The 20,143-nt window shown below is 42.0% G+C and overlaps 1 protein-coding gene across 5 annotated transcripts in view; it reads left to right on the top strand.

The window, feature by feature from the left end:
- STK38L (serine/threonine kinase 38 like) overlaps positions 1-20,143 on the top strand; it is a 52,766-nt gene that overhangs the window by 15,822 nt on the left and 16,801 nt on the right. For 3 of the 5 annotated variants that reach the window (XM_080352024.1, XM_080352020.1, XM_080352023.1), the window contains exons 2-5: positions 13,632-13,776; positions 15,805-15,856; positions 16,972-17,094; positions 17,691-17,774. In XM_080352024.1, coding sequence (XP_080208150.1) covers positions 13,643-13,776; positions 15,805-15,856; positions 16,972-17,094; positions 17,691-17,774 — 393 coding nt within the window. In that variant the 5' untranslated portion in view covers positions 13,632-13,642. Of the gene's footprint in view, positions 1-6,936; positions 7,004-7,882; positions 7,930-11,010; positions 11,124-13,631; positions 13,777-15,804; positions 15,857-16,971; positions 17,095-17,690; positions 17,775-20,143 lie in introns of those variants that run through there. The other 2 variants (XM_080352021.1, XM_080352022.1) reach the window with 2 other exon arrangements.

The following is a 20,143-nucleotide window of genomic DNA, read 5'->3' as shown; positions in this document are numbered from 1 at the left end:
CAAATGAATGCTTTGTGCTGGATTCACAGCAGCAACATTTTGTCAATGCTGAGTATAACTCAACTTGGAAATGTTATCGCCAAACTTGGCCACTTGCAGTGTATTAATATTTAATTGTCCTTTCTATTGCCTTTTCCCATATATTTTCTCCAGCTTCTGATGTCAGAATAATACTTCAACTCTGTCCTTGGAACAGTGAAAAACATCTCAGCTGCTTGTCTTGCCACACACCCATCCAAATCTACAATATACTGATAAATGCTTTTTCTGCTGTTGACTGTAGTAGTTAACTGGTTGTCTGGTCTGATCAAATGGGCAGCTCAGCGGAGTGCTATAACAAGGGGCCACATCCCTTACAGGTTTTGGGGCCATCTTAAATAATGAATTTGCAGAATGCATTAACAATTTTTTAACTACTTTTTTAACATCTTTCCTCTTAAGAGCCCAGGTTCTTTGTGCATATGAACTCACTAAGCCTTCTAACATGACCTGGTAGGTAAAGGAATTATATGTTTGTTTTCATGTAGTGTAACTGAGGCACACCCTAAGTACTTTTTTTTCTTTCTTCCTTTTTATCTGTAGGGTTTGTTCTTGCACATGGGAAATAGAATAGAATCCATATCATCTGTCACTTAATGCAGTTTCCTGTGTTGTAACCACAAGAGTGTGCTTACTCTGTATGTACATCATCTGCAATTAGAAGAAGAAAACTCACAATATTCATGACTTCAACACTTGCATCATTGGCAAATACCAGGAATTTAATGTGGTTTTATATTCCTGAAAGATTTGTCTACCTCAAGGTTGTGTTAGGGATGCCTTCACTCATAACTCTTCTGGTAGAATTGTTGAGTAGAATGAGAGGAGGCACATTAAGGAATGAGTGAGAAATTAGGGTGAACTTTAAGGTGGATGTTCCTGGTGTGTTTCTGTAGATCAGGTACCAGGCTTTGCTTTAAGTCTTTGATCTTGGTGTTCTTTGGGTGAACATAAAACTATTTCAAGCACAAGTTATGTCTGCGCCTGCTGCATAGTGTGAACTTCTGCGCCACGTCAGCATTGCTGTTTGAGCTTGCTTGTCTGCGTTGGGCTTTGTTCAACATAATGGAACCAAGCAGCGCTCCAGGAGGAGCACTTGGTATGGCTTCTGGAGCAAGCAGAAGCAGCACATAGTAAGAAAACCCTTCCTAGTCTTTATGAAGGAACCTAGCTATATTTACGGAGAGTGCAGCATATAATACACCATCTAGGGGATAGGTATTCAGCTGTTCATCATGATCAGCCTTACTGTAACCATTTTCATCAATATCAAATGAGTTGTGCTCCCTAGTGTGGCACCTTGAAGTAAAGGGGATGTGAGAAAGTAGGCATAGCCTGTCTTTTGACAGCTTTGCAAAGGGGGCCAGCAGAAGTTGGTGCAAGAAGAATGTGACTCATTGGTGAGAGCATTTCTTTGACAGTTGTCATGGTTAGGCTCTGAGTTTTATGTTGTATGCAATCTGAATTACTGGCCATTATGAAAAGGGACAGTCCTGACCTCCCATCTCCTTTTATTACAGGAGCATGGGGGTGGCTGGTAGTTTAGGTTTGTTCGAGTGCTGAGTTCACCTAACTCACCCGTGGCTGCATTATTGGGAAAATGGTAGGAGTGTGTGGCCAGAACTGAGAAGAAGGGATTGATCTCTCTCTAAGTAGCAATTTGTAGACCTACATTGACACTCCTTGAAACAGAATTGGCAGCAAGGTCTGTCTTTTCTGTGTAAGGGCCTTGTGCATGGGGCCCATCCTCATAAGGAAACGTTAATGTTAAATAATATTCAGAAGTGGAAATGATCTCATTCTTCCTACGGCTTATTTGGGTTTTTCTTGGGTTACTATTTATTGGAAATAGCTGGTTGTATCCAGCTTTTCAAGCAATTCAAATCGCTGCCTGAAAGGCTTCTTTATTTGCCATTCTACCAGTCTCCATCTTTACACATTGTTTGCACTAAACTGGTATCTCCATTTGAATTTCCTGAAGGTAACTCCACTTATCCTCATCTCCACTTCAGAGATAAAGAAGTGGAGGCACAATGACATATAGTCACCTTGTGGGGCAATAGAAACACCTTGAAAAGGAACAGTGAGAGCCATTCTGCAGGAACACAAGTGTTGCTTTTCCTTCTACTTTCCTGTCAAGCCCACAGCTTTGTATACGGTGACCTGTGTTCCATGAAGAGTCCTCTATACTGCTGAGTAGTGCTCCTTTTCTCAGTCGAGAGCGTGCTTAACCCTCAGGACATGTTGCTAACTCTTCTGTTCTGAAGGCTTTCTTGGTGGGAAATGTTTGCTCCTAGACAAGTTGTCTTGCTGTAATTGATTATATCTTGAAAGTCTATGAAACTGGGGTCTTCATTAAGAGCTCAGTGTGTTGATCTCTTTATGAAGATTTTTTTTTTTCTAATCTGGAAACTTGCCCATTCTTGCATGTTTAACTGTAGCACAGCAGCTACGCACAGCCTTAGTACCTTATAGAAACTAAGCAGATATCCTCTGTTCCTTTTCCCTCTCACTTTCTCTTGCAACTGGATATAGCCAGAGCTTTTTGCCCACACCCTGCTTTTGTCTGTCTTGTCCTTTAACTAGGAAACTAGATAATAGAATAAAATATCTGAGATTAATTTAAAGGAAAACACCACCCATTCTGAGTGAGCTTTCCCAGACCGAGACTGGAGAGTAACCTTCCACAGGGAACTCTAATGCCCATCACAAATCTCATCACCTTTCACCTAGGTGCGAACCTTCTGTTTCCTTTTCCTTTTTTGCCTTTGTCTTATCTTCCTAGAAGGGTGGATGTGTGGTTGTGTTGGAGGGATCACATGTACATACACATAACCATAACAAAGCACTACTCTGGTCACTCTTCAACCTTAGAGGAGATGAGTAGTGATATATATGTTCTCAAAGTGATATAAATGTTGAAATGCAAAAACACAGTGGTATAGATTGTTCTCCTAAAATAGTCTGATAATAAGGCAGGATAGTAATGCTTTCTCTTTCAGTTGTCCTTGTTACCATTGCAGGGATCAAATTCTGCCATTACTGTTCCTTCATTAAATAATATTTCTTTTCCACCTTTGGTACTAGATGGCCAGAGCTCCTGGTGGTTTGGTGGTAAGAATATGGCACAGCTCCATCCCCACCATTCCAAATCTGCTTCCTAGCTTCAGAAACTAGGAAGCTGGTACCATTTATTCCTCTCTTGTGTCAGGAGACCACATGCATCTTCTCATTTCTATGTATACTGGGCCTCATCAAGGTAGCCTGCTTTATGTGCCAACAGCTGTCTCCTTCTCCAAAAATCATAGTTAAATAAGTGAACTGTTGTAGTGTGATTTGAATTGGCAAACATCTGTTCTCCAGTATTGCATATACTAACAAGATGTAGTACCTGCATTTGCAGCTTTTTAAGGCCAGAGGGATCTGTTGTGCTTATTAACCCTGATTAGAGGCACTGCACAGGCCATAGCCGGTCATTGATGTTCTGCATCTTGTTTATCAGTCAGCTCCTTTGCTGGCACAGACTTAGCATGTGTAATTACTTAATTTGATGTATGTGATCTAAAAAGAGCCTAGCAAGAGTCAGGGATTTGGACATATATCAGTAAAAAGAAAAACAAACTTAGTGCCCTTTTCTCCTCCAGCATTCTCCAATGGAAAAGACACTTGTTGTTCCCAAAGGTGAAGCCCTGCTCTGCTCCTACTTTCCTAGATTCCTTAGAAAATAGCCTTTACAGCATCCCTAAAATTTGAGAGTAGGGTTTCATGGATCAAAGCTGAAAATGACAATTTAATTAAAACAATTTAAATGAAACTTCATGCAGGTGCCACATTAAAAGCATCTTCTCTTATTCTTTACTTCTCTCCTAAGTTGTATCTATTGACCATGAAAGAGAAATCCACTGTGACTGAATGTTACTTTTAAGCAGTTGTACATGTTTTGGAGTGGGACATATCTTTCATTAGACCAGAGTATAATTTTATCAAGAAAACCAATAACTGACTTTTGGTCAATGACCTTGTTCTGTTTGTAATTAGTTCATGATCCAAAACAAATTACTTATCTCAGGCTTTTTTATGCCAGATAATTTAGTAGATCTTAAACCAATATTTTCTTGAATATGCCTGGATGCAAGTACCTGTTAAAAGCTGAGAAAAATGCTTAAGTGCACAGGAATCCAATTACTTCAGTAGATAGAAGAAGAGCTTCCTGTTTTTAGACACTTCTAAGAGAACGAAGATTTGCAGTACTGTGAAAGTTGGGGAGAGGCAGGAGGAAAAAAAGCTACAAGTAAGCTAAATCAAGCTATGAAGTACCATTTCACTGCACAGCATTGTTAGCTTTTCAGCAAGCTACTGATTTCTCTTGTCACCAATAAATTAAAATGCATCAATTCAGGTGCCACAGTAGACCCTGGAAGAGAGGGATGGCTGCATGGGACTGCAAATTTAGTTCCCTCGTTGTGTATTGTGCCTCATTTAGTTGCCCAGGCTACTGTCCTGAGGTGACCTTCCATGTGGAGCACTCCGTGGAAGACAGAGTGGTGTGTGGATACACCAGCACCTCTATCCCCTTCCTGTTCCTAGCTCTAGCTCTGTGTCCTTGCTGATGGAGCAACCTTTCTATCTTCTCCTCTCTACGTGAGGTTAATAGGGTGGGTAGGAAAGTCCTATCTTGTAGTCACACATACATGTACAGTAAAGCAATTTGAGTGGGTACTGCTAAATCGCAAATGATTGGATTGTCTTTAAAAGCCCTTCTGTGAAGAAAATTAAAATGAGTTGTTGGAAAGGACAGCACGAGAAGATTTTGGTATGTCATTGCAAGTCATTCAACATTGAGTGCGTGTTCTAAGTACAGGATGTCTCAAAATGTACTCTTAACTTTGGGACAGAGCTATTGTTAGTAGAGCATAAAGAATGTAATTGTATCACCAAAGGTTGAGGCAAGTGGAGCCGAGATGAAGCTACCTTATCAGTGGATTTGCGTTTCTAAACTTTGGGTGACCAGCCTCCCATTGTTAGTGAAATCAAAGGTTATGATGTTTGGATCAGAGATCTCTTTGCTACTTGAAGTGGACAAAAGATTAACTCTAAAAGGCAGGAAACAAAGTGCATGTATCTTATATAGGTGTAGATATACGTAGTCTATATATATACCTACATACATAAATACATACATATATATATATATATATGTTTATATGCATGCATAGTTTCACCCAGCCTCTACATATCTTTTCTCATCAGGGAAATGAATTTGTTTGTCAGCTGTGTTTGCTGCTCATTGAAAGTAGCAGAGAACTGAATTATGGCAACTGGTCATGAGAGACTTCTGCTGCTTGACTTTGTTGAATAGCAGGAAATCCTGGAGTGCAGCATAACTCCAATATTCAGTTTTTATTCCATATTAGGAAATATTTCCTTATCATTACTGTGGGTGTGTTGGAATGATTTGTGAGATTAATTTCTGTGAGCCAAATTAAAAGACGAGGCCCTGTCGCTCACTTTTGTCTTTTGGACAAACTTCTTGGGAAGGAGTGAACAGGCTCAGCCTGGGGAAGAGTGGCCTTTTTCACTCAACGCAGGTGAAGCCAACCTCACCAAAACCACTTTAAAATAAATCATGTCAGCCCGGTGCGGTTCCTCAATCTGGGTTACGCAGCTTCTGCTGCTGGCAACAAGCACTGAGTGGCAGCGGGAGAGAAACAAACAGATGGTTTGATGGAAAGTGGGACGGCTTCTTTCAGAAACAGTGCTGGCTAATGCCAGCCTACAGTGTGCACACAACTGTGGCCTTCACCAGGGAGGAGCTGTTGTTTTTCTGAGGGTTTTTTTGCCCAGTCTATTTGCAGCTTCTCCTTGGCAATTTGAGGTATTTTTAGATTTAGGAGTCTACCCCAAAACAGGTAAGTTCCTTTGTTTTGGCAGCATCTCTTACTTGTCTGTGTTGGGTGAAAAGCTCTTCTGGGGTTGAGGGAACATGTTGGACCCAGCCACTGACACCCCAAGTTGCTCTCAGGGCCTCCCTGTCCCCCAGGTTTCCCTGGTGTCATCAGTCCCAGAGGCTGCAGGACCTATGTGGCATTTCCATCCCCAAGTCCTGCGTGTCTGTGAACATCTCCTCGAGGTTTTCTCACGGTCGTGGGGGTTGGGCACTGGGAGTATCTGCTCTTTTTGGTTTATGAGCTGGGGCCGGGCAAGCCATGGAGCGCTCTCTGCTTTTAGCTGTGACTATAACGGGCAACCCACCCAGACGCTCCATGGGGACAGCAAGAATGGCTTAAAATGGCTAAAACATTTGAACATCTTTTTCTTTTAAATAGCAAAGACTGTTCTGACAGAGCTAATTTTACTGGGTTTCTTAGTGCTACTTTAAATAGAACAAATGTAATTCATTCTGTAAGTTTAAAGTAGCAAAGCTTACTAGAATCTAACGCACGTTGGGGGATAAATAACAAACCAGAGGAAATGAAGTATACAAATGAGATAAATGAAATCAGTGTCAGTGATGTCAGTGGCTTGTTGCATTCTTGTTATTTCATTTTCCATTCTCAGATGGGGACTGTTGTAAAAACTAGAGAGTGTCAGCAAGATCTGGTCTTGGCAATAATGTCAAAGAAGAAGAATCTGCGTGTGAAGTGTCTGATTTGTTGTACTTGGCAGGGAATGTTGCTTCCTTCAGGTAGCATGTTAAATAAAATAGTGGCTTGTGAGTGGTGATACTACTGAAAACATGAATTATATAGGAACATAATATTTATTTTTCTTTCAGAAACATGCCCCAGAGCAGTGCTTGGCAAGCATGCTGATCTGATAACTGTGAACTTCAGTAACAGCAGCAGCACAGCTAGCATTATCCAGATGCCAAGAACAAGAATATTAGGTCAAAACCTGTTGAGCTGAAGGGTTTTTTGAATTGACGTAAATGAACTTTGGACAAGGCTCCTTTCTGAACATGGAAGTATGTATTTAGTAATAACACAACTATTAGGATCACACTCAGAGTTGAAAAATATTGGTCCGTGATTGATGTAGATTGGAGTAGTAGGGTTTTCTTGTTTGCTTGCTGCTTGGAGACTTCAGGATCCTGTAGTGTTTTGTTTGTTTCTGGAGGTTTCTCAAAAGTTTTGGAAGTGGATTTACAGTGGGGTTCTAGAAAAAGAATGCAGGAAACCTCTCCAGGAGGAGATTGAGTATAAACAATTGGATGGTGAAAATATATACGGTGTAGTTGCCAAATTTGTCCTAGCACAGAAACTGTAGTGCAGAAACTCATTTTCCCTCCAGGCTGATACCACAGTATGACCACTTTCTCCTTCTGCTTCATCGTTGCAGTTATCAGCTGTCGTACAACGTTTTTATATTTGCTTTCTGTTTGCGTGTCAGCTCATACCACACACAGCTGCACGTTTCAGAAGTTGCCCAGGGTGCCTGGGCGGCTGCTGCTCCAGCTGCTGCTCCTCCCCTCGCTCTGGCCGGTATGTCACACCACCTCATCCTGCCAAGCCTTTGGTTGCTTATTTTATTTATCTGTCCCTGCCCACTGCCTTTTGGTGTGAATCATGCTGTTATTTGTGTATGGGCTTATGTATATATATGTATATTTAGATATATGTATCTCCTGCTTCTCTTTAAGAGAATCCAAATGATTTGGAGACAGCAGGGCTGGTGCTTGTACTTGAAGCCTTACTGTATCCATGCTGCTTTCCTAGATAGCACTCCATTTTTTAAATATAATCCTTGTAACTAGCGGGTTTTAGAGCCCAGTTTTGCTAGTTGCTTTGTGTTTTTTCTAAGGAGCCAAGCAGTGTTACTAAGTCCACTCTGCCTTCTCACCCAGAAGAGCTCCAGCACCGTTCACAGTGGTGACAGCTGATGTTTCTGAAGGTACTTGCTTTATTGAGCCGTTCGCGTGTCCTTTGGAACAGGTCTGGCACTGGAAGTTTTTTCTCTCCTTCCTCTTTTACTATCTAATTCTTGAAAAAAGAGCCATTTATATGCTTCATTTCAGGAGTGAGTTGAATGACAAAAAGCGTCATGCTGAGAAAAGGGCAACTTTGAAAGGCAGAAATATGTTTCAGTATCTGCTTTACCTGGAGGCTTTCGCTCAAGAGCCAAATTCTCTTGGAATGTAAACATAAACTTTATAACCTTTGCAGTTTTACCGCAATAGTCAACTGACTTCCTGCTTGCTGGGCTTTAGGGGCATGATTTGGTGTATAAATGAAAATCATTATCAGCCTTTTCTGTGACACAGCTGTTTTAGGAGGAGGGATTGGTGTTCCCTGTCCTGTTGAACATGTATGTAGCTTTACATTTTAAATCCAAATCAGAGAACCAGCAGCATGACATAAGTAGCATTGTTCTGTCACATGGAAAAAAAACGCAAACAAATGTGCTTTTCTCTCCAATAGAACTGTATGTGGTGTTTGTTCCGTATCTTATATACGCACTGAGTAATGAGTCCAGAGTAAATTTATTCTAGGGCTGCTGTATAATTATACTATATGCATGATTTCAAAAATAAGAATATTTCCATTGTGTGGCTTAGGTCCAGATTAATTTGATAGTGTAGATCGAGCCTTATTTGACAGGAAGAACAAGCTATATGATATAACACAGTTGTGCAGGAGACTTGTCTGTAAAGAGACTGGCACCTTCAGATCCGTTCTTATGGAAGTGAATCCCAGTTGTGATCCCCACCACTGTCTAACTGGTACAGACTTGCTCTTTTTCTGGCAATCTGTGTAAGAGAACATGGGAATTGATCTCATGGGTTACTGTAGCATCCCAAGAAAAGTGAAACCCTCTAATAAGGAAAATAGCAGGAAAGGTTGCTTTCAGTTTTCACTTGTTGTAGAATACTCTCACATATTTATTATGCTCACTGAAGTGAGAAATAATTTAAAAAGTAAATGTGGAAGGTTGGAAGAAGATGTTAGAAGGACCTGAAATTATGAACTTAACTGCTTTGGGGGGGTGTTGGGTTTTGGTGCATTTTGTTTTGTTTTTCCTATAGTAGTATTTGAATCTTCACCATCACTACAGTTCAAATCTTTGGTGATGTGAAGGGTTACGGTTATGTTCTGCTCCACATCCCTGTCCTGTTGCTCAGTCTTATGGTCTGGGAAGTATGCCGTTGGGTAATAACGCAACTTTCTAGAGATCTTGTAGCACATCTGTGTTGGGATGCTGTTTCATCCCTCGTTATCCTTTTTTCTTTAAAGTGTAGAGCTACTTGGATGTGTAGAAATAGGCTCTAAATTACTGAGGGTGTCAAAGCTCCATCCTTCCTTCCTGCAAAACGACAGCTCTGTGCTTGCTCTCATCTTCGCACACTCTGGATGTCCTGAAATGGAGCTGTGGAGATGTGCGAGAGGCTTGCATTTTGTGTTCTTACCCTTTCCTGATTAGAAAATGATCCCGCAAGCTGCCAAGCATTTTTTTCAGAGGCTTAACAGTTCTCTAGGTGCCTTGATTTCTTCAACTTCTCCTCTTCTGAGTTGTAGCAGGTGGGATTGGATGCCTCAGTGATTTTGCTCTGATTACCACCGCCTGAATACAATAGTCTAATATGAAAACATTAATAATGGACTGTGGGAGCTGCCAAGGAGCATCTGGAGAGGACAGGCGGGAGTTTTGAGTTACCAGTTGTGTAGCAGAAGCTCGATGTGAAGTTTTCAACAGTGGAAATGCTTTCAGGAAAATTGACCAAGGGTTTGACTTAGAGCTCTTCTGATAGATGGGAGCACAGAGTGAAGTTGTAGTAAACACTGCTTGGCCTTTGCTTCCCAATCAGGAAAGATCTGGGAATAAAAAGAGAAAACATATGCTTGTACCAGGCAGCATTTTCCTATCAGAAGGGAGATGGTTGGTCAGGGCAGACTTACTCCTGAAAACTCCAGCTTGTAAGCACTGAGGCTGCTGTACCCTGCTCTCCCTTGTTCTTCGGGAGCACGTTTCATCTCCTCCCTGCTGTGCTACTATCCCACCTGCCCTTTGGGGCAAGATGTCCCTTGGTCACTCCACACCCCTCTGTCTCCTCTGCCCACGCTGTAGGTGCTTGCTGCTGCATGGAGCTGGCATCAGGAGAAATGCTCGTGCTGTGCATTCAACCATCCAACCAGGAGGCGCAGGCTCAATTTCTAGGCCAAGCAGCACATATGGCATCTCTGCTCCTGGCAGCTCCAAGAGGTTGTCCTGTGGGCTGCACGCTGCTCCATGTCTCCTGTTGCTTTGATGTCTCTCTCATTCACAGCCGGTGGTGAATCATTTTTTCCAAAGTAACAGGCCCTTTGGAAAGAAAGGTCTTCAGTCCTCATCAGCCAAAGGAGTTTTGGCCAAATGCATCTGTCTGGTTAGTATGACTGTCGTCGTGGATGAAAGAGCCTAAAGCAAGGCTGGTGATGCAGCAGGAATAGAATGGTTCCATTATGCAAATGGCATGAGTTTGGGTGAATTAGTAGTTTTTTGAGGGAATTTCCAAGAACTATGGGTGGCACCTTTTCAAAACATTCCCGTTAAAGTGCTGAGGTCAGTAGAAGTAGTGTGCTGTCAATAAAAGACCCTATTTTGAAGCTTCTTCCTTCTCACCCCCACCCCCTCCGGCATAATTTGTTTATAAAGGTCATAGTTAGGGATTTTATTTGGTTGCTCCCAAATTAATATTTTGTCTGGGATGTGGTTTTGTGCTTTGTTTGGGGGTTTGGTAGTAGAAGCAGAGAGGCAGGGGGGAAAAACAATGAAGAGGTTTTCTCGGCTGTGAGTTGGCCTAAGATTTTGTGGGGTGCCTTGTGTCTCCTGCCAGGTCTGTGCTCTTTTCTATTTACTTTGGGGAGGATGGAGAGTTCAGGACACTTCTTGGCTTTACAGAGTTGATTTTTTGGTTTTCTTTCACCACAATGACAGAACTGGCTGGAGTTTGCAAACAGAGAGAATGTAACCTGTCTCAAGGAAATGCCGTGCTGTAGGACAGCGTGGCCCGGAGGCAGGGCTGGTGAGCTGTGCATGGGATACGTGGGATGCTGGAAGCAAATCCTTCTGGTGATGTACCCCTCCTGCTTTGGTGGGCTCACGCCACGGTATGATGGTGAAGTTGATACAAATTTCTTCTCCGTTAAATAACTTTCTCTGAGCTCGCTAGCTTATGGGTTGGGTTCTCGTCTATGTTTTCCTACTGTAGAACCACAGTGAGGGTCAGCCCCCGCTATTTATAGCATGGTGTGCTAGTGCCAGAATTGTTATCTCCTTTTTACAGGCTTAATAAAATGAAGTGACTTAGATTTGCTGTTAGGTAACGTCTGTGTTTATGAGTATAGGAGTATGGGGAAAACAAATTAACAGGAAACAAAACTACAGTGTTATTTTATCCGAGCGGGAATACAAGACGTGCAAAGGATAAATATCCTGTTGCTTGCCGATGCTAGAGTGCAGTCATTATACCTTAAGTAAAGGTTAATCCATTTCAAGCCTGGGTTAATGCTGCACTATCCTGACACTCCAAAATGATCAGAAGGCGGGTTTTTACTCTATTAGGTCATTTATTGAAATAATTCAATCACAAATGCCAGCATGTGATCTGCAGTTGCTCTGTTTGATATGAGTGTGTCCATGTGCTGTAGGTTTTGCTCTCAGATACTTGTTTTATACTTTTTTTCAACCTATCAAGGGAGAAAGAAAGTGTAATATTCTATAACAGACTCGATACGGAGAGCACAGCCAAGTTCTCCAGCTTTTCAAGAAGTATCTAGTGTGGGGTACATGCTTGTGTGAAGAATAAACCCCTTAATTTTTAGTAAAGATTACTAACAGTTGACAGCTCTCACCTTTCTTTAGCAGAAAACTGAAGGGGATAAGAGTGTTTAAAAAATAGGAATATTGACAACATTGTAAAGCAGTGGTAGCACTATTAAAAGCTCACTGTATATGTATAGAGATATATTTTTATTCTCAGAATTCTGGCGTCTTGCACACTCCAAAATACACAGCTAAAATAATATCTACATAATGCTATAAAACGCCTCTATTTGTGACACAGCAGCTGCGTTTCTGGCAACAAATATCTTATTGTCGCACCAAATCCAATTAAAAATCCACAAGATGAAATGCTGTCTTCATGGAGGAGAGCAGGCAAATGCAAAACAAAAAAAAACCCGAGCAGAATTAAGCAATCTTCCTGTCTGATGTGGACTTGTGAGTTTTCTTCTGTATGAAACTTTTAATTGGTTCACCTTAAAAGGTATTAGGATCTGCTTCAAGATCATAAACCTAATTTGGGATTTGTCTTCCTCAAAATCCCCTTGTGAAATAGAAGGGTTACGTAAATAATCAAAAGGAAGTGTATGTACTTCTGCATGATTTTCCAAAACCAACCCCAAAACAACCTCAACAAATGAGCGTGGGGCAGAGATGCTATTTCTGGCTCCCCTCACTCTCTAAAGTGCCTCAACCCACTTCCAGGTAGGGCATGAGTCCCAGGACAAACTGTGCTTTATTTTTTCACCTCCTCTGGCTTCCCCAGACCAGCTGCAGGAGGCTCAGGACTGCCCTAAGATGTTGTTTTTCCCAGTCTTTAAAGTGTTGTTCTAGCACATTCAAGTTCTTTGGGTTCAAGATGAGAGCTATGGAAGAGAACACCCTTTCTTCTTTCCTCTTCTCAGTTTTTAAGTGCTCAGTGACCGTATGCCCTGCCCTATAAGTACTTTATATCTACATGGGTAACACATTTACAACTGCATGAGATGATTCCCCCTTGAATTTGAGAATCAAATGCTGGGAGCCCTGGAATGAGCAGCCACTCCAGAAAAGGCTTGTTTTGTAGGCGACATGGCACAGAGGTGGTCAGAAAGGAAACGAACTGAAAGACTGGTTGCCTTAAAAAAAACAAACAAAAAACCCCACAGCAACAGAAGTTTTCCTTTTTAAATACAGCAAATCCATTTTAAATACAGCAAATCCATTCTTTCATTTTCATGTGATGATTTCTAGAAATCCCCCCAACTGTCCACATGCAATTTTGTTGAGCGACTTTAAAGTTCAAAGAAATTTAATGGCTATCTTCTGTCCTTGAAACAGCTTCTCTTCTGCATTAGGGGTTTTGTCCGTTTACTTCTTCACTTTATCTTGTCCTTTTGGTAGCACCTAGCATTTCTGGAGTCTGAAATTGTCATAGAGTTGTGACATGTCCAGCTGTGGGAGCTGCCTGGTTCTCCTCTTGCTTCCCCCTTTTCCTTCCCATGCTCCATTACCTCTTCCCTCCCCCAGGCTGGACTCAACTCAGCCGGAGGTACATTTTCCTCATTTGTGGACAAGAGCTGCCCGTAGCCTGCATAATTCTTTGCTATGATTCACCCTTTGTTTTGCCAACATGTTGTTATTTTTTTAGAGAGTGGGTAGTAAGTCCGTCTGCTACCTCAGGATAATTTTATAATGCAGCTTTTTAATGGAGTTTCTTATATCTGAAAAACAGTGTCTTCCCTGTGAATTCTGTAGCATCTAAGAATTTGGAGACAGGGAGTGGGAAAGAGGAAAATATATATACTTTTAATTTTTTTTTCAAGTGAGTAATGATTTGACATGTTCTGTTTCAGTACATGTTACCATGGCGATGACTGCAGGGACTACAACATCCTTTCCCATGAGTAACCACACCCGGGAGAGAGTGACGGTGGCCAAACTTACGCTGGAGAACTTCTACAGCAACCTAATTATACAGCATGAAGAGAGAGAAACCAGGTACTGGCTCTGCTTCCTCTCACTCCTCTTCAGCTTTTCTTGGTTGGCTTTTGGACATGTTTGTTTAAGGGCACTTTGATCCCCATGCACACAGCAGTTCTTGAAAGTTTTTCTGTACTTGGTGGCAAGGAGCTAATCCTTGAATGGCACCGGCTGCCTTTCAGCAGCTGTGCTGCTAGACCTGCAAATGTTCCCTGCTACCACACCAAGTAGTCACTGAGTGACCAAGGACCTCCACTTTTGACGTTCTCATACAGTTTAAACCTAACAATGTTCAAGAACTGATTGGAAAGCCTGGCAATATTCAAGAAGAGACTGGACAATGCCCTCAGACACATGGTGTGAATTTTGGGGTTGTCCTGTGCAGGGGCAGGAGTTGGACTCTGATCCTTGTGGACCCCTTCAAGCTCAGGACGTTCTATGATTCTAATTTGCCTCCTCATCAGATTATTACTACTTTGCAGACACCAGTCGGTGCAGAGTCTTATTTTGCAGCATGTGTGAGGTTTCTGCTTCTGTGTGCAGGGTTGGTGAACTTGGATTCCTCTGTGCCTGCTGCAGAGGATAAAATCTACAGGGGTGGATGCTGCAGAGCCGCTGATGGGTGGTAACTTGGTTTTGTGTAAGGCAGTTGCTCCTGGTGTCTATTCATGCTTTGCAGCACAGAGGTCATGCCAAAACTCATAAACCATGCAGAAGGGAGTGTACAGGAGGTAGGGAACAGAACTGATAGGAGAGGTGTTTGTCAGGGTGATGGGGTAAGGAAAGGAGGCAGAGAACTGGGGGTGTCCTGGGGTGGAAATAAGGGGCAGGAAAGAGCATAGGATTGGTGATGAAACATTTGAGAGGCTCTTGGGTGGGCAGGAAAGACTCTGGGGATGATTTAGTACCTGCATCTAAATTACTCTTGGGTGGTGTTGACTGGTGCTCCTTGCATGGGAATGTGCATTGGTCATCTTCTCTTTAGCTTCTCTCATCAGTGCTCAGTTCTGCCTCTGATGTGGTGAAGTGCTACTTGAATTAAGTGTCAAAGCACCAAGCATTTGTTTATAATGAATGTTGTGTTTCAAATTGTCAACAGCATGTGAAATTATCATTCCCTTGGTAATATGTTTTTAATTGAGGGGTTTTCAGCCAAGCAGCAGGGTTTCTCTCTTCATCATATTTAGTCATTATCCCATGTAATTGAGTTACTTCGAGTTAGGAGAATAGACTGTCTACTGAGGGCCTTTAATTTAGGGGATCCTGCTGTACTTCCCAAAGTGCAGAAAGACACCAGCAGCCTGGCATGCAGCCTTTGAGCTCTGGGCTGCTCTTAGTGGGTAACCAGCTCTCTGGAAGCTGTACCCTGGTGGTCATAAAGAAGCATCCCATGGGTGGAAGGAGGGGGCTGCAGCAGACACGTTGCCATGTACTTGACCCCCTGTCATCTGTGGTGTATTCCCAGGCATCGCTCCCCACTCAGGCCCTCCCAGCCTGGCCTGGCACCAGCTGGAGGAGCCCTGGGCCAGGCAGGACACTGCGAGGAGATGATGAAGAATCTGAAGGGTAGAGCTAGTTGGTGTGAGGGTAAGGGGAGCAGGACCAGGTGTGTGACCAGGGAAAGGTCAGCAAGGCTGAGATTGGGGGTGGAAGCTGGAGCTGGCTGAGGTGTTGGAGGTAGAGCCAAGATAGAAGTGGTGAAAACAACATGTTTGTTCCGATTCATAATCCTAATTGATAAAAATGGCCTTACTCCAACAAAATTATATGAAGAAATATGTGTAATTAGAGTGATTATATATTTGGACCTTTAATGCCTATTTCTGCAAATACATAAGTATGTGTTTAAATTTGCTTATACATTTTCACCTGCTTTAGTCACAAATGAGTAAATGGATGGAGCGGGCAGTACGTCTTCAGACTTCCATTTGAGGCAAACTCTTTAGTATCTGGAATACGTGAAGTAAAGGCATTGTCTTGCTGTAGTGTTATGTTTGTTTTTAACAAATAATTAAAAAAGCAATGTCCTGTTTCTTCCCTTTCCAGGCAGAAGAAGCTGGAAGTGGCTATGGAAGAGGAAGGCCTTGCAGATGAGGAGGTAATACTACCTCAATAACCTTTGAAGAGGCTGCTTTACTTTTGTTGCACTACTTCAAATTGGCATTTGAGGAGCTTACAGAAACATCAGCTAGCATGACATTATTTTGTAAATGAATGTTGCCCCTGTAAGTAACTTGTTTATTAGGGAAGCTGTGAAGATGCTTAAATGATACTTGCAATAGCTGAGGCTTTTTATGCCACCCTTAATCCTTATGAGACATATGACCACAGCAAGTACATAGCATGCTTGTCAAAAATTAAAATTGTTTTCCATTATATTTGACAAGAATAAAAGGCAAGACGTGCTCAGAAGAAGTGGGTAGAAAGAAAAATGCTGTAGCATTTTTTTCTTGATTTGAACAATAAACTAGGCACACCCTTGCTCCATTTGGGTATGGAGGAGAAGGGATGTCTGTCTAGTTGGCATGTCTCAGAACTTTGGTCAGTAAGTTGCTTTTCTGAGGTTCATCACACCATGCCTGCCTGTACTGCCCTCAGCATGGACAGGGAAGTCAGTGGGAACCGGGCCTCAGTCATTTGAGTTTCTGTGGCGGCTGTAACTTCTGGGGAGAGGGAAAAGCGAGTGTGGGTGCGTAATGCCATCTTGTGGTTTTAAATGACATTGTCATCCTAGTACAAAACCTGGCAGGTGCCTGATGGATGGGTCTTGTTAGCAGTCTATGAGATCTTCTTGGCATCCTTGAGAGTGTAGGTCAGTGTTTGTCTTCTCTTGGAGCGAATCCCATTGACGTTTTTATAGAACAAAATATATGACAGGATTTGGACAGATTTTTCCTTCAAATATAGGTGTTTGTCTGCCCTAAACTAAATGGATTTTGCTAAAGGTAGTGTAAGATGGCCCTCTGCTGCCTGTTAGTTTCCTTGTTGCCTGTCTTTTCAGTGGGGTACAAGTTTCAGCTTTCATTGATAATTCACATTGCCCAAAAACAAGAATCCTTGCCTCAGCTAGTGTCTTGGATCTTTGGACCTATGTACTTTGTACATTTTCTCTGTAATCTTAATGGGTGAGGGAATACTTGAAAGGAAGGGAGATTGTATAGTTTGACTTTCTACTGTCAAATAGCTTATAAATTTCTGTACGTGTCTCCTTAGAAAAAACTGCGCAGGTCACAACACGCTCGCAAGGAAACAGAGTTTCTGCGACTGAAGAGGACTAGACTTGGCTTGGATGATTTCGAATCTTTGAAAGTTATAGGAAGAGGAGCATTTGGGGAGGTTTGTTCCTTTCGTGCTTGAATAGGCTATTAAAATTGTATTGAAAATTAAAAAGAAACATTTTAATTACAGAATAAAAACTTCCAGTTGGAGTTTTATTGCAGAAGAACAGCTATTTGAGTAATTGTGCAAGTGTGATAAGGCACATAATGAATTACATGCATTGATTTCTCAAGACCTCTGGAAAGGTCCTTAGTTTCCCACAGCTGCTTATTAACCCAAACTGATGTTGCCCTTGTGGCCACTGAAATTATGGATTTGCAGTTGCACAGCTTCTCTCTGTAAACCTTCTCCTGACCCTTGTCACATCACGGCTGTATCTGCTCCTGAATTTTAGCATACACAGTCTCACAGTTACCTGGAATTTACTATGCTTGCTAACTTTTCCTAAAGCAGTAACTACTTCAAGCTATCTGTTCATCACTGGTGTTAGTGTTGTACATGGTATAGAAATATATCTTTTTTCCATGTGTTTTTAAATGTTTAACCAAAGAACTTTTCCATGCTGAGCAATTTTGAGCCTTTCCAATAGATTCCACACTGGGGTCTAGTTTCTGAGGTAGAGAAGGTTGATTGGGTTATATTTCTCATTATAGGTACGCCTCGTTCAGAAGAAGGATACGGGTCATATTTATGCAATGAAGATACTAAGGAAAGCAGATATGCTGGAGAAAGAGCAGGTTTGTGTTGTATAAGTCCCCTACATTTCAAACTTATGCTGTCTAGAAAGTTGCAAAAAAAAAAGGCAGATACTTTTTGGTCATATTTTCCTCTTCAATAGCCCCAGTAATGGTATAGCAGTCCAAAGCATCTGTGGAGTTTCTACCACTGTACAAAAGAATAAGTAGAAGTTAGGAAATAAGGTCAAGTAAAAGCATTTTAACAAAATGTTTTATTGGCAACCGATTTGGAATGGTGACAACGATTTTTGCTTCTTCCTTCCTATATGAATGCAGACCTTGTAGTACTTCATCTGTAAAACTGCATTTGAAGGAAGATGCTTCTTGAGAAGTTACACTGTGCCAAAATAAAACCTGAGGTTACTTGATGTTTTCTTTTGGTGGTTAGATACTAAGAGATGTCACATTGCTCATTGGGTTTGTTTTCCTTGGTTTTGCTTTTTAGTCAGGTCTTGTCTTGTTTTCTTTTGCTTTGTTTTCTTAGTATGGTTTTTGCTTTTACTTTTTAGTTAACAATTCACTGCATTTTCCTGGGTAGTACACAGCAAGTACTTTCGCACTACAAAGCAGTGAAATCAAGTGTGGATGTCTCAAGCAAAAGTGCAGATAAAAGGAGATTTTTCCTTACCTGTCTAAACCTTACACATCATTTGCTCTTGTATTACATTTCCCTGCAGTGGTTCTTCTACTTTGCTTTTTCTCCTGGTGCAGACTTTTTGTCTTCTCAAGCCCATTCCTTGAATATAGGCAACCAGAGGGGCAGCATGTTCTGCACGGCAGCCAGGATGTGTGTGGCCTCTTCCCCCCATTTCATAACCTGATGTGGCAAGGAGGCTGAGCCTGCGCTCTCCATTTAGTTTGAGACCGTAATCTTCTCTGGACAGCGAATTTCTGCTGTACTTTTCATTGCCTGGTTTGTTCAATGGAAAGCAACACAGGACACAAATACAAAAGAAAATGAAAATTCCTCCTCCCCCTCCACCCCCTGCCCCGGCCTGATAGCACTGGGAGATATCCTCACTGTTTTTTAAGCAGGATTTTAATATATTTTATAGCTACAGTAAGGAGTGAGGGGTGGAAAGAAATATTTTCTAACAAGAATAGACAGAGCTAGATAAATCAAAGTTGCAGTGCCTACTACAGAGGGGCAACCCATTTCCCTGCAAAACCCTGTGAAAAGAACACGTATGCGTAAAGAAGCTCCTGATCAGTAGAACTGGGGAAGACATGCAGAAGACTCTTCTTACTGCTTATTGGAAGTAGCCCTCAACGCTGAAATAGTGGTACATATTTTCTTTCCAGAAGTTGCTTTCTGATGTATGAATAATTAAAATCTTACAGCTGTCAAGAAATATTTTTCCATAACTATGTCCTTCATTTTCCTTCAGGATGATGGTGTATACCAGTGAGACATACACCCCTTCTCCAATCTCCATTACTTGTAGTTTCCAGTGAATTCATGGAGTAGCAGCTCTGTTTTGTTGGGGTGTGGTTTTGGATTTTTGTTGTGTTTGGTTTCTTTTTGTTGTTGTTTGTTTGTTTGTTTTAACAAAGCCTCATCTGGGACTGGAATATCCTGAGCAAGGTCAGATGTTCCCAAACTCACTTGTCCAGGACCAACATTAGCAACAGCAGTGGTCCTGTCAGTTCTGGGCCAGCTTCATGCACATCACATGGAGGAATGGCTCCTTCTTCTCTCCCCTTCCTCCCCCTTGAGTAACCCAAGACCCTGAACCATTTTTGTGCTGCTTTAATCCTGGCCACTGAGCTCATTGCTACCTGCCACCATCTGTAAGGACTGAAACTCATCCCAGCTCTGTTCCCATGGGGCCAAGACATTTGCTGTGCAGTTCAAATCAGGTTTGCTGTGTAGGAGCAGTCTCCGTGTACCATGTGGGAGGGCTCTGTGCACTGTCCTGGTGTGGACTACGTGGGTTTGGCAAGTAGACAGTACCTCACTGTGAGTCGGGCATTCCTCTCTACTCACAGCAGGTTTGGTAGGGAGTGATTAGTTTAGGCACTCTCTCACTCTTGCTAGACAAGAGTCCCAGGCCAAGATATATCTGACTTCTCCCAAGAGAACTACACATATCACACACAAACTACTTCTAGGACTTCATCCCTGCTCAGAGCTTTTGTAAGGCTTGTACAGCCTCCATTTATTTTATGAACAGCCCAGATGGCTGGCGTGCTGCACTCGGACATGCACTGCAGTGAGCTCCTACATTTAGGTCTCTGGTTGCTGCTTTTAGTGTTCCATAACAATATTTTCAATCTAAGATGCCTAAAACGTCAATATCCAAGTTCATATTCAGGTATCTGGACATACAACAACATTCTCGGTGATACAGTGGGTCTGAAATGCCAAA

Source organism: Nesoenas mayeri (genome assembly GCF_963082525.1).
Source record: "Nesoenas mayeri genome assembly, chromosome: 1".
NCBI lineage: Eukaryota > Metazoa > Chordata > Aves > Columbiformes > Columbidae > Nesoenas > Nesoenas mayeri.
The sequence above is the reverse complement of the archived record's forward strand: the minus strand, read 5'-3'. Positions and strand labels throughout refer to the sequence as shown.